The sequence below is a fragment of the Sardina pilchardus genome, chromosome 4 (assembly GCF_963854185.1).
Source record: "Sardina pilchardus chromosome 4, fSarPil1.1, whole genome shotgun sequence".
NCBI classification, from domain to species: Eukaryota; Metazoa; Chordata; class Actinopteri; order Clupeiformes; family Clupeidae; genus Sardina; species Sardina pilchardus.
This window is the reverse complement of record NC_084997.1, coordinates 7880175-7893975: the sequence shown is the minus strand read 5'-3', so window position 1 is coordinate 7893975 and position 13801 is coordinate 7880175. Positions and strand designations below refer to the sequence as shown.

Sequence of the window (13801 nt, the reverse complement as noted above, 5' to 3'; positions counted from 1 at the left end):
TAATGCAGATTTGGACGTGCTGTAACTGCATCGATCTCTCCATCTCACCAGGAGCATCAGTCAAGAAGAATCACCACAGAATCACCATCATAATGTAATCCTGGGAGCTGTCCACACACGCTGCTCTGTTATTCTCACACACTTCCATACAACTTGGTTTCTCATTAACTTGAGGCCTAAATCCGCTGCTTACTTCAGCAGAATAGTGACTTAAAGAAGGACACACAACAGCGCTTGACTCACCACACAGCACGGGGTCTTCATCAGAGCCGTCCTGGCAGTCCTCGTGGGCGTTGCACAGGAAGTGAGGGCTGGTGCAGTTGCCGTCGCCGCACTGGAACTGGCCCAGGCGGCAGTGGCGCACGGGACAGGTGGAGGGCTCGTCTGAGCCGTCTCTACAGTCCGTCTGCCCGTCACACTTCCACCAGATGGGGATGCAGCTGGACACAACAGGCAGAGACAATGAACTACACAAGCCATGTCCAGAGGACATACAGTAGGGGTATGATACACAAGGCATGTCCAGAGGACATAGGGGTATACAGTAATACACAAGCCATGTCCAGAGGACATAAGGGTATAATACACAGGGCATGTCCAGAGGACATAAGGGTATAATACACAGGGCATGTCCAGAGGACATAGGGGTATAATACACAAGCCATGTCCAGAGGACATAGGGGTATAATACACAGGGCATGTCCAGAGGACATAGGGGTATAATAGTCTGTAGGTAAGTAAGGAGTAGCTGCTATCATGATAAATAGTTATGGGCATGCATGGTGGAGCAGTGGGAATATCACTGCTTGACCATTGGATGGCCCGGGTTCGATTCCCAAACTCGCCCTTATGAGTCTGTGCCGCTGTATAATAGTGTAAAACTTAAACTTTACCCTCATGAACAGCCATGGTAGCTTGCCACTATGGTAGCATGTGTGCTGGAAGTCACACAACAGAGAACTGCACAAACCTAACTGACAAAGAAATGTATAAAAGTTATCATTGTTAACTACTGTACATGTGTGTGCGGCAGAATACAAAAACCGGAACCAGGTACTTGCAAAATAATAAATGGGAAACGGGAGACAGGATAAAGTTCAGGCCAAGGATAAAGATCAGGCCAAGGTCATGCTTTGCTTTGAATAAAAGGGAACTTCTTTGAGCTGAAGAGACCAGAGAATGTTCAGAAAGGAGAATTCTCCTTTCTGCAAAACAGTCTCTGGTGACCTTGGTCTTAACTTTATCCTTGGCCTGAACTTTATCCTGTCTCCCGTTTCTCGTTTATTATTTTTTGCAAGTACCTGGTTCCGGTTTTTGTATTTTAACGCACACATATGCAGCTAACAATGATAACTTATACACATTTCTTTGTCACTAACCCCAAGAGATGTGGTGTGATGCGGTGTGGTGAGGTGTAGTGTAGTGTAGAGTAATGTGGCGTGGTGCGGTGTGGTGCGGTGTGGTGTAGAGTAATGTGGTGCAGTGTGGTGCGGTGTGGTGCGGTGTAGTGCGGTGTAGAGTAATGTGGCGTGGTGTGGTGAGGTGTGGTGCGGTGTGGTGCGGTGGCTCACCGCTCGTTGTCGGCGCAGCGGTACTGCGTGCTGCTGCACAAGGGCAGGCAGCGGGACACGCCGCCCAGCTGCACGGTCAGGAAGTGGTCGGGGCACTCGCAGGTGTGGCCGCCGTGGCCTCCGGCACGCAGCAGGCACAGGTGAGAGCAGCCGCCGTTGTTCACTGCGCACGGGTTGGTCACTGCGGCAGGCCAAGACAAAAACAGCAGCACACATCAGCATGCGTGGGGAGAAAACAGCGCCTCTCACAAACGGCTCATTTGAATGGGCAGCACAGGAGAGCGGTCAAGTCAAGTCAAGTCTGTTTATTTGTATAGCGCATTTCAACCCAAAGCGCTTCACACATAAGACGTACACAAAGGACAAAAGATGTTGGAGGGAGCGGCGTAGTCGCCAGCGTACCCGTGACACCAAGACAAAAACAAACAAATGTACAGAACAAATGCACAAGACAAGACAAGACAAGACATGTCAGATGGAGCGGCGTAATCGCCAGCGTACCCTCTAACGGTAGACAGCGCCAGCGTGCCCTCTAACGGTAGACAGCGCCAGCGTGCCATCTAACGGTAGACAGCGCCAGCGTGCCATCTAACGGTAGACACTGCTCCACATTTGTACTGCTACAGGAGCAACAGGAGGAGCAGGTGAAGTGTAAGACAGAGGTCAGGCACTAGGAAACAGAGAGGGCATCCATGATGAGTCAACACTTCGGAGAGAGCCCTGGGTTCTCATAGCACAGACACTCCAGCAATGTTGGAAGCACCAGAGGGAAGAGATAGCAAATATTTCATAATTACACAACACAACACAGCTCCCTAATCCTCTCCTGTCTGCAAACACACTCTCCTTCTCACAGACACGGGACTGGACTGTGTGTCTCGCGTGTCCAAACAGAATTTTGGAACGTCTGCAAAGACGGAGGAGGAAGACATAACGGAGATAAGGATCTTGGGGAGGATGCTGTTGCCGTGAGATGTGTTAAGAGGGCTGTGTGGAGAGTGAAGAGGTGTTGGTTGGAGCTTGTGTTGGATGGGCTCGTGTTACGGATCACAAGGGGGGTGGGGTGTGTGTGTGTGTGTGTGTGTCTGACTTACCGATGGGCTGCCTGTACGGATGGCAGACGTGGATGTCGAAGGGCCGGTGTGTGGTGTTGACCAGCATGAGCCGCTCGCTGCCGTCGTACTTGTTGCCCTTCTCCACCGTGCGCGTGTTCCAGTCGGTCCAGTAGACGTAGTCCTCGAACACGGTCAGCGCGAACGGGTGCGCCAGGATGCCGTCGTACACCGTGTGCCGGTGGTGTCCGTCCAGGTCCGAGTACCTGCCGAGCGCAGACGAGGAGAGGAGGTCAGTCACGGTTACGCGTTTGGCGGAATCAAAAACACATGAAGAGATTAGGAACGGAGAGAGATGCAACATGTGTAGGCCAATAAACAGAACATAAGGGGGATTAGGAACTGGACAATACTGCTGAGGTGGGTCTCATAGAGTGTGCAGATGGCATGTGTGTGTGTGTTATCCTTCATAATCTCCACCCATGACAGAGAGAAAAGGGAGGAGAGAGGTTCTCACTCGATGTAGTTGAGGTGAGCATCTGACCAGTACAGATGGTCGTTGCTGTAGTCTATGGTGATCCCGTTGGGCCACTCCAGCTTAGTGGTGATGATGGCGGACTTGTTGTTGCCATCCATTCCCACTCGACCGATGAAAGCTCTCTCGCCCCAGTCTGTCCAGTACACATACCTGCCCAACGAAACAACACACAGGACTATGTATGAGTACAGACGATGTGAACTTAATCAATGTTTAGTTGATCACAGAGGAGAACCGCGAATTTCAATCAAAACTCTTTGACGGTTCAGCAAGGCACCATATCATATATATTCGGCATCAAAATGCCTTTGTTTTAGATCTTTAGATCTCTATCAACATGCCCGACTCTCCCAACCTTCGAACCCAATCGCCTTGTCTCGTACCCGTATTTGGGGTGCACCACGATGGCGCGCGGGTTGTCAAAGCAGTAGGTGTTGTTGGGGTCCACGCAGTGCTCAGCCAGCCTCCTCACGTAGCGGCCGTCCAGTTCAGACACCTTCAGACAGTCCAGGAAGCTGTCCACCCAGTAGAGCTTCCTCCCCACCCAGTCCACGGCCAGGCCCTCTGCATGGGGCAGTCCGTTCAGCACCGTCTGTCTGAGCGTGCCGTTATAGAACATGCGCTCCACCACACGCTTGCTCACGTCCACCTGGAACAGGATAAGGGGAGTAAATTCAGGGGCTTTGGGTAATTTATTAGGATGTTTCCATTTTACTGAAAGACTTCAGTAATTTCCTGTGTTGTGTATAAGCTGCAGGACAGTGTTTTATGCAAGTTAAAAGAAACAAAAACATATTAATACCATATTAACTGCACCCGTGTATTAACCGCATAGCTGAAGAAATGTTGAAATTTGTTTTTACAAACGACTACTAACAGGGAAATTACGGTATGATTTTTGACCATAGAGATGGTTTTGTGTACATTCAACACAAAGCCTTTCTTCTACACACCCAGTAGATGCGGCTGTCCACGCGGTCAAAGTCCAGGGCCACGACGCTGGTCAGGCCCTGCAGCACCAGGGAGTAGGCCTGGCCGTCCGTGGACAGGTTGCGCAGGTAGTAGCGGTTGCTAAAGAGCAGGTAGGGCGCGATGCCGCTGTTCTGGCGACAGGTGCGGCCGTCGGGCTCGCGCAGGAAGCCCGGCGAGCACTTGCACACGTACGAGCCCACCGTGTTCTCGCACACCTGGCTGCACACGCCCGGGGTCTCGCCGCACTCGTTGATGTCGTCGCAGGTACGGCCGTCCGACATCAGGCGGTAGCCCGGCCGGCACGTGCACAGGAAGCCCGTGAGCGTGTCCGTACAGTTGTGGTCGCAGCCGTGGATGCTGGTGTCTGTGCACTCGTTGATGCCTGTGGAGAGGAGGACGTGCAGACGCACACACACACACACACACACACACACACACACACGCACACACACACACACACACAAACAGAGAGACCACATGTTTAATATTAAAACAATCATGTCAAAATGGCAGCTATCCAGAGATACAGGTTCCTCAGTAATCAATTCAAGCAAATAAACCGTGATGGCAACAGAGAGAGGAAGGTGGGATGTTTTTCAATAGAAGCAATCTGAAGGTCTGTGCACACAAATAACTGAGTCACAACAGGCTGAAATATTCATGACTACTAACTACATTGTGCAGCTGCAGTTGTTGGTGAGACAGATCTAATGGGAGAGGCACACACTCACCGCAGCCCTTCTCGTCGCTGTTGTCTGAGCAGTCGTCTGCGCGGTCGCACACTTTCACCATGGCGATACAGTGGCCGTTTTCGCACCTGAACTGGCCAGGCGCGCAGGTGGGGGCAGGCGTTCGGCAAAGGCTGTCCAGCTCGTCAGACTGGTCCCCGCAGTCGTTGTCGCCGTCGCAGACGAAGTCGCGCGACACGCAGCGTCCGTTCTCGCAGGTGAACTGGTGCTGCTGGCAGGCCGGGTAGGTGCAGCCCTGCTCGTCACTGCCGTCCCCACAGTCATTCCGCCGGTCACACCTGAGCACACCACACACAGTAGCCAAGACTTAAACATCTCACCCTCTCACCAGGTATCGGACCAGGGGGACTGACCAGGGGAACTGTCTGACGTTTATCGAAAGGCCAACAAAGTTAGTGATCGTTTGTTTCCTAGTGTTTTCTCCCCTGAGGCCATTACTTAGTCCCTGTGTGAGTGCCAATTGTAATGCACATGGTGTGTAGACTTAATGCTGTCTATAGGACTACAGTAGTGGCGAAGAGATCAGGGAAGCTAAGGGCGAAAGCTGCTGGTTTGAATGGCAAGTTACTGGAGTCGTCTGAGACGGCGGTTGTTTAAGGGACGCACCTGTAGGAGCTGCGGATGCACAGGCCGTTGCTGCAGGAGAACTCGTTGGCGCTGCAGGAGCGGCGGGTGCAGTTCTGGTGCTCGTCCAGCGCGTCGGCGCAGTCGGCGTCTCCGTCACACACCCAGTCGCGCGGGATGCACTTCCTCTGCGGCGGCCGGTTGTTGGCGCAGGTGAACTCCGAGGCGGAGCACGTGCGATTGGCTGAAATGAGGGAGACAAAAAAACAATCATTCCTCCAATCGCTCATCTTAACAGCTCACTCTTCATGCTCCTCAGCCCAACCACTACAATCCACCCAGCCAATCAGCTCACTCTTCACGCTCCTCAACCAATAGCCTCCCATAACAATCCACCCAGCCAATCAGCTCACTCTTCTCGCTCCTCATCCAATAGCCCGCCACAACAATCCACCCGGCCAATCAGCTGTCCGATCCATTCCCCACTGAGAGCCTTGAGCTCAGCCCTACAATGGGCATTCCTGGGCGCTCCGTGTCAATGCGCCGGGGCGGGAGCCCCCTTTGTGTGTGGCGGGGGCTCCCGCGGTGTGGGCCGCGTGCGGCCGGTTCCTTATTGTGGGGCGGCCCGCTGCCCAGGGTGCGACGTGAGAGCCCTGATCCCGCCTGAGCCGGCCGGCTGAGACTCCCACAAAGCGGCGAGTGAGGCGGCCCAAATCAGGAATGCGGCCCACTGAAAACGCTACAGCCCACCACCACCTCCGTCCACTACCGTCCACCGCCACTGCCATCGGCAGCGGCAGCACACAGCACACAGCCACGCAGGAGGTCCACCAGTCAGCCCTGTTACACGGACTGTGTCATCCATCACAGTAACGGCAGGACGGAGGGAGAGAGAGCGGAGCGGGATGGAGAGATTAAGAGACAGACACAGAGAGGAGGTAAGAGGAGAGGGGAGAGCGCAGATAGAGGAGATAAGATAAGTGTGGGAAGAGAAGACGGAGAGAGAGAGAGGGGGGAGCGAGAGATGGAGGGGGGGGTGGAGAGAAGAGGAGAGATGCGAACAGACGGAGGGAAGGAGAGAGGTAGACAAACGGAGGGGGATCCTCACCGCAGTTGTGCCTCTGGTCCTCGTCACTCATGTCGCCGCAGTCGTTGTCCCCGTCACAGATCCAGGAGGAGGCGATGCAGCGGCCGTCGTCACAGCGGAACTGCTCTGTGTTGCACGTCCTCTCCAGAGTGGCTGAGGGATGATGAAGCACACGGCATGACATTAAACCCACACCTGGAATTGCACCTGTACACTCAACTCTACTCCGCCTCTACGGGTCCAGGGAATCTCTTCACCTAAACAACCTGAATGACATCCTTCCTGTACACACATGTGGTGTGCTTGTTGTGTTGTGTGACTCCACACACACTGCTCCACTTTACCCAGACGTGTGGACGGAGCACTTGTGTCTTACTGTGTCAGTCATGGAAATACTCTCTGTTTGTAACTTTCTTTCCATTGATTTGCTTTGTATTTTCCTGTTTACATTGTATTGTATGTTGTATGTGGTGTCTTAAGCTGCTGGGACCTTGAATTTCCCCTTGGGGATCAATGAAGTATCTATCTATCTATCTATCATTACACCCTCCATGCCCACCATGTTTTTTCACAAATCATGTTTATCACAAATGTTCAAATGCTGACGACTGAATTTGAAATGTAAATGTTGTTCAGTGTAAAGCGGTGCTGCTGAGGGCCCAGGGCTCCTGTGAGAGCAGCGTGGAGGGGAGGGGGGGGGGGGGGGGGAGAGGAGAGGAGGAGGGGAGAGGGCTGGAGCTCGGGGGAGGGTGCTGGGAGTCAGCAGGCAGGAATGTGGCAGGCGATGGCAACCCGATCACAGACAGGCACTGAGCACTGATAAAGCAGCTCCCCAACACTGCATCAGCTGTAGCACTAACACCAACTAAGCACACGGCGCAGTGCAGCCCATCCATCTCCTCAGCCGTGATGACCACTCACTAAACTCTTAACCACAGTCAGATGAATCAGTATCAAAACCTTCTGAGGCACGGAAGGATGATGAGTTCATTTGATATCTCAACATTGTTAGAACATGACATTAAACAAACTGTTGCATCTTACACAGATATGACATTCATGCCTATTGGAGGGTCATTGGAGTGAGTAGATATTTGGTGAAGTAAAGCCTGGAATGGTCAATAAATGTGAATAATCATGTTTGTGATTCACTTCTCTTTAACCACTATCTGAACAAAAATACTTATGTGACCCTTCAAAGCGCAATCAGTCGCTTTGCGCACAACGTTATTTTGAGAAAATCCACAATAAACAAACTTCCGGGTTAAAATTTTGAATTTCACGTTTTCGCATAATTCGACAGTATACTGTCTACCGCTTCATATCGTGAAATCATTTCACGGAAAAACATATGTTTTGACTGTTAAACCCGGCGAAGATTCAACACATTTGCAGTCATTCCCGGTTATCTTAGCGATAGTTTGTGTAATACCCTTGATATACATATCGTTGGAAAGCTTAGTTTATAGCCGTTCACGTGAGCACACTAACTTAATTTAGTAAATTTTACCGAAGCGACTGGTTTCCCTTTGCAGGGTCACATATAGCTAATCTGAGATCTGAGATTTCTACTCTCTCATTTATTATATATACAGTATATACTGTACATATGGAATTTAAGTGGGGTTCAAAGAGACAAAACTATTTTTTTTGCAACTCCTTGTAAATCACTACCAAAAACATAGTGATATGACATGAACCAAGCTTACCAGCTCAACTGAACCCAACTAGTGAGGTAATGGCGAACTGTGTGTCTCTGGTCGTGTTGTGCTGAGGAGGGTTGTGGCATGTCTACCTGTGTCTGTGTACTCACTGCAGGTGGAAGGCTCGTCTGAGCCGTCTGTGCAGTCGGTGCCACCGTCGCAGTACCAGTGCGCTGGGATGCAGCGGCCGCTGGAGCAGCGGAACTCGTTCTGCCCACAGGTGGACGTGGCTGAGGGGAAACAGGGGGCAAAGGTCAGGCTGAGGACAAAGGGGGCGACCCCGAGTCACTTGCTCAAAGAGGGGGAGCAAGGAAGCGGACATCAATGAATGGACACCCTATCCCCATCCACCGACAAAGGAAACAACAGAAACATTCGGCTCCATTCAGCTCTGCTTGAGCCGGATGTTGCTTGGTATTGTCCTGCGGTGGGTGAAAACAGCTGAAATCTCAGGTAACACTTTAAGCTCTAACCACAGTCTGCTGAAAACCGCTGGATGACTTAATGTTGCATTATCTTTGAGCAGTGCCTTTATCTCTGTCATTATCAACAGCATATAGACAATGGGTGTCTATATACTGTATCTCTGTCATTATCTTATGTGAACAAAAGACAGGACTATATTATAATCTATTTTTGTCATATCCACCAATGAAATCAAAAGACTCTGACGTACCACAGTGAGTGGGACTCTCGTCGCTCATGTCCCCGCAGTCGTTGTCCCCGTCGCACAGGTAGGAGCGCGGGATGCAGATGTTGGTGCTCTGGCACTTGGTCTGCTCAGGCTGGCAGGTGCGCTCAGCTGCAGCAAACACATGGACAGGAGATCATGATTCAACACTCTCACTATCAATTATGTATTAACCTTGAGGTTCATTACTTTTCTCTTGAAACCTTCAATTTGCCTTTAATAATCGCAATTGCATTTTTTGTCTAGGAACTCTGAAAACTCTAGGAAAAAAAATACTTGAATTGACAAAAAACAGTTAACTTACGACAGTTTTTCTCATCTGAGGTGCCGTTATCGAAGCAGTTGTTGATGCCGTTGCAGACGTACTCCTTGGCGATGCAGCGGCCGTTGTTGCAGGCAAACTCTGTGTTGGCGTCGCAGGGCCGGAACAGGCAGCCGTCCTCGTCGCTGTTGTCCCCGCAGTCGTTGTAGTGGTCGCAGCGGTAGTGGTACGGCACGCAGCGCCCGTTGCCACAGGTGAACACCGTCGGATCACAGGTGTGGAACGCTGTCATTCACAATAATACCAACACGTCATATTTACAGCCATCGCATACGGTGAAGAAAGCTATCAAGAGAGGATGGCTGGACATGACAGTTACCTGACAGAGCAATGAATGATAGCACTTGAGGGACTGCATGCAAGAGACAATGACAGTGAGCAAGAGGTTAGTGAAATTGAAGTTGGCGAAAAGAGTGAAAGGCTAGTTGTGCTAGGCAGCCTACTGCATCAGAGAACGCAAGCATACACACCAAAAGCAGCCAAATCTGTCTTGGATCCTGAACAGGGGAGATTTGGTTGTTATGAGAAGAAAGAGAAAAAGAAGCACAGAACACATGCAAAGGTTTAGAACAGAGCACAATGCAAGACAAAGTGTGATCAGTAAGTGTTAAGGACAGAAGAGGAATGAAGACAGCACACTCAAAGCCGGCATGAAAAGCAACACACATGGAATAACGTAGAGACACAGAAATGTTATCAAACACCAAAGAACAACAAAACACTACAATGACACAAGAGGTACTGCAGAGACACAACACGACACAGCACAATATCAAGTTTGCAGAAACACTAAGACAATACTGTTGCAAGTCAGAATGTCATAAAATGTCCAAATGGAAACAAAACTGAGGGTCAACTGAGAAACGCAAAAACATTCCTTGAGTGATTAAAGGAGGTGGACTTCAAACAGCGCTATTGGAAAACTGGAGCAGTTTGGCACAACCCTTTCTTTCAAATGTGTATACCAAAAAAAAACATAGACTAGAAATATCCTAGTTACTGGCAACTATCCTTGAGAATTGTCATGACACACACATGCATCAACATTGGAGATGCAAACACTATCTGGAAATATCAGCTTTTAGAAAAATGAAGAGACCTGGTCCAGGTTTCCCATATTCGTTAAGAAGCTCTTAAGTGCTAAGAACTTCTCAGGAGCGTTCTTAGAATGTTCTTAGAACACTCCTAAGAAGTTCTTAGCACTTAAGAGCTTCTTAACAAATCTGGGAAACCCAGCCAAGGACTTATCTCTTGGGCTGACTTCAAACAGAAATGTTCTGAATATGACTACACAAGGACGACTGGCCAGGCCATTTGAAATGTTAAAAATCTTGCATGCGGCATGCCTGCCCACAGAGCTTCAGTGGCAAGGACTAGAACGATGCAGATCACCAATATACAGTACACATAAGTGTAATCAATAGCATCTAACACCTGCAGGACACATGTTGTGCAGTGCTACGCTAAAGGCTAGCTGGAGGCCCAGAGCACAGGCGGTGCAGGGCAAGGGTGGGCTTCATACCACAGACTCTCTCCATCTCGTCGCTGCCGTCCCCACAGTCGTTGTCATTGTCACACTTCCACTGGGCATTGATGCAGCGCCCATTCATGCACGCAAACTGCCCTGGCAGGCACCGGGTGCCGTTGTCCGGGATACAGTGTTTGTTGTCAGCCAGATACCAACGTCCCTCCGATGGGCACTGGCACTCAGCACCCTGTGGCCCTGGAAACAGAGAAATGCCAACGGGTCAGAGACAAGAGCCGTTTGTGGTGCACCTTCAACCAAACTCTTTGTGACCAACTTTCAATTCAAATTACAAAATTATAAACTGACATTTTGAAATTGATTTACAATTACTATACATATACATACCATAGCAAATGTTACACATTTAAGCAACCACTTTAGTACCAATAATCTAGCTTTCATGTGTCCTTTCTTCCAAAGTTTAAAAAAAGTTCCACCTCGTCCTTGATGATGATGAACGGCAGCAGCCTACAGTACCTGGTGTGCAGATGTGGCTGCAGCCTCCGTTGAACTGCTGGCAGGGGCTGGTGCACTGCTGCTGCCTGCTGTTGGACAGCACGTGGAGGTCCATGGGCCGCGACGGAAGGTTCTGGATCATGACCCGCTGGTCGGCGCCGTCGTGCTTGTTGGCGCGGTAGATGCTGCGCGTGTTCCAGTCGGTCCAGAAGATGTGCTGGTCGTAGAGGGTCATGGCGAAGGGGTAGATGGCCGTGCTCACGATCACCTCGCGGTTGGCGCCCGTGAGGGAGCAGCGCTCGATCTTCTGTCTGATGAGCACACGCATGAACGCACACACACACACAAAGCGGTGTTTGTGGAATGAATTAGTTTGCTACAGTGCCATCAACACTTTTCTGTAATTGAATGTTGGCCGAGAGTGTCTGTGCATGAGTCTTACAGGCTGGCGTCGGCCCAGTAGAGTCTCTGCTCGTCGTAGTCCAGCGTTAGTCCGTTGGGCCAGACGAGGCTGGAGTTCACCAGCTCTGTCCGGAAGTTTCCGCCCAAGGTTGCACGCTCGATCTTGGCATTGGTCCCCCAGTCTGTCCAGTACATGTAACTGTAGCAGGAGCAGATTAAAGTGGATGACTTGAACAAATCGGGTGGATAGAGTATATAAAGAGTGAAAAAAAAAGACTATCCTTTTCATGTGCGTGATAAGCAGGGACACGTTTTGAACTAATCCTCTCCCAACTGTAACTCACCCTCTGCAGGGGTCCACCATGATGGCCCTGGGCCGAGGCACGCGTGCGATGGCGGTCCTCTGGGAGCCGTCCACAGCCATGGAGTTGATGGTCTGGTTGATGTAGTCGCTGTAGTAGATCCGCTTATTGATCCAGTCATAAGCAACGCCATCAGGGGCTCCCAGATCTGAGTTATCACAGAGGAAAGCACTTCATGTAACATGAGATAACCTGCATGTACTGGCAGAACTCACACTGCTAACGGCAGTGTCGGTAGTGTCATTGAAAATCAATGAACAATAGACCTATCACAAATTAAATTCCATGGGCAATAGAGAGGTCATTTTGAACAACTATATTATATACAAGTCTAGACAAATGACGCTGTGGTGTCTGTTGCTGATGCGTTTACCTGAGGCTACCACGACGGCAGGCGAGGTGGGGGAGGACAGGCTGATGTAGCTGATCTTGCTGTGTCCGGCGCCGGAGCTCTGCGTGAAGTAGATCCTGCCGTCGGCGCGGTCGTAGTCCAGGGCCACGGAGGTGCGCGGCACGTTGACCACGGGGAAGGGCAGCGCGTGGTCCTCGGGGTCCAGCCGCAGGCTCCGCACCGTGCTCTCGGTGGTGTAGATCAGGTAGTCCTCGCGCGACACCGCGCAGGTGGTGCCGTCCGCCGCCAGGCTGCCGAAGGCGCAGCCGCACTGCTTGGCCGGGGAGCGCGGCACGGCGAAGCAGAAGTGGGCGCAGCCGCCGTTGGCCTCCAGGCAGGGGTTGTGCTCCAGCTCCTGGGGCGAGCTGGGCTGCGTGCGCGGGTCGAACACCGTCACGTCCCGCAGCATGCCCAGGTTGTCGCGGATGGCCTCGGGCGGGTCGCTGTTCCCGGGCTGCTTGCTGGCGCGCAGGACCTTCTTGAGGTTGCGGTCCACCCAGATGACGCTCTCCTGGAAGACGGTGAGGCCGTACGGGGTCGGGTAGCGGCTGCCGTAGCGCACGATCTCCGTCTCGCCGCCCTCGGGACGCACGCGGGCGATCATGTCCAGCGAGTCGTCCACCCAGTAGACGTGGCCGGTCTGGCGATCCAGGGCCAGGCCGCGGGGCGTGATGATGCCGGAGGAGACCAGCACGGTGCGGTTGGTGCCGTCCAGCTGGGCCCTCTCGATCTTGGGGGTCTGGCCGTAATCGGCCCAGAAGAGGTAGCGGTTCCTGGGGTCCACCACGATGTGGCGAGGCATGTCCACCTGGGTCTTCAGCAGCACGCGGCGGAAGGTGGTGTTCAGGCGCACCACCTCGATGTACGTCTCCGTCAAGAAGGCGTTGGTGAAATACAGGTTTCCTGGGCAGAGAGGGGAGGCAACATTAACCTTCACAAAATATGAAATATTTTCATGATGCCTTGATGACTTCAACAGTTGAGATATTTACTGTACCTACTCCCTGACATAACACTGTGCAAGGTAAATTAGTTGCTCTATTAAATCTTCTTCACCCAAATACTTGTTTGTACTCTCCCAGTCCCCATCCCTGGGTCTAATCTGCTGTTCTGCCACCTGTCTCTATTACCCATCCTCAGGTATCAAGTGACAAAGCAGCTTCACGCCTGCTCTTCCTTGGTTGGACGACACTATCTTAATAGCTTTGTAGACCTCTCTTCATACCCTGACAGCTAGCCTTTTACAGATTACCAAATTCTGTCACTGCCCACTTAAATATTAAGGCTCCAGGAATGTGATTTTGTTCTAAGCTGTTGAAAGACTGGTTATGGCCTTCACCCAAGGTGGCCTTCACCCACCGCAGCAAGGCCCCACCAGAGGGCTGCTAACCCGTCAGAAACGCACAGTCCTCC

General features: G+C 51.4%; 1 protein-coding gene across 1 annotated transcript in view; it reads right to left on the bottom strand.

Moving 5' to 3' along the window:
* lrp2a (low density lipoprotein receptor-related protein 2a) overlaps positions 1-13801 on the bottom strand; it is a 68622-nt gene that overhangs the window by 17685 nt on the left and 37136 nt on the right. Inside the window, exons 40-56 of the mRNA XM_062533970.1 lie at positions 12371-13291; positions 11980-12145; positions 11676-11834; positions 11255-11544; positions 10772-10972; positions 9232-9474; positions 8913-9038; positions 8347-8466; positions 6555-6686; positions 5489-5690; positions 4865-5160; positions 4115-4515; positions 3545-3810; positions 3141-3311; positions 2666-2889; positions 1572-1752; positions 244-440 (exon numbers count right to left, since the gene is read on the bottom strand). Of these exons, the coding sequence (XP_062389954.1) occupies positions 244-440; positions 1572-1752; positions 2666-2889; positions 3141-3311; positions 3545-3810; positions 4115-4515; positions 4865-5160; positions 5489-5690; positions 6555-6686; positions 8347-8466; positions 8913-9038; positions 9232-9474; positions 10772-10972; positions 11255-11544; positions 11676-11834; positions 11980-12145; positions 12371-13291 (4296 nt within the window). The remainder of the gene's footprint in view (positions 1-243; positions 441-1571; positions 1753-2665; positions 2890-3140; positions 3312-3544; positions 3811-4114; positions 4516-4864; positions 5161-5488; positions 5691-6554; positions 6687-8346; positions 8467-8912; positions 9039-9231; positions 9475-10771; positions 10973-11254; positions 11545-11675; positions 11835-11979; positions 12146-12370; positions 13292-13801) is intronic.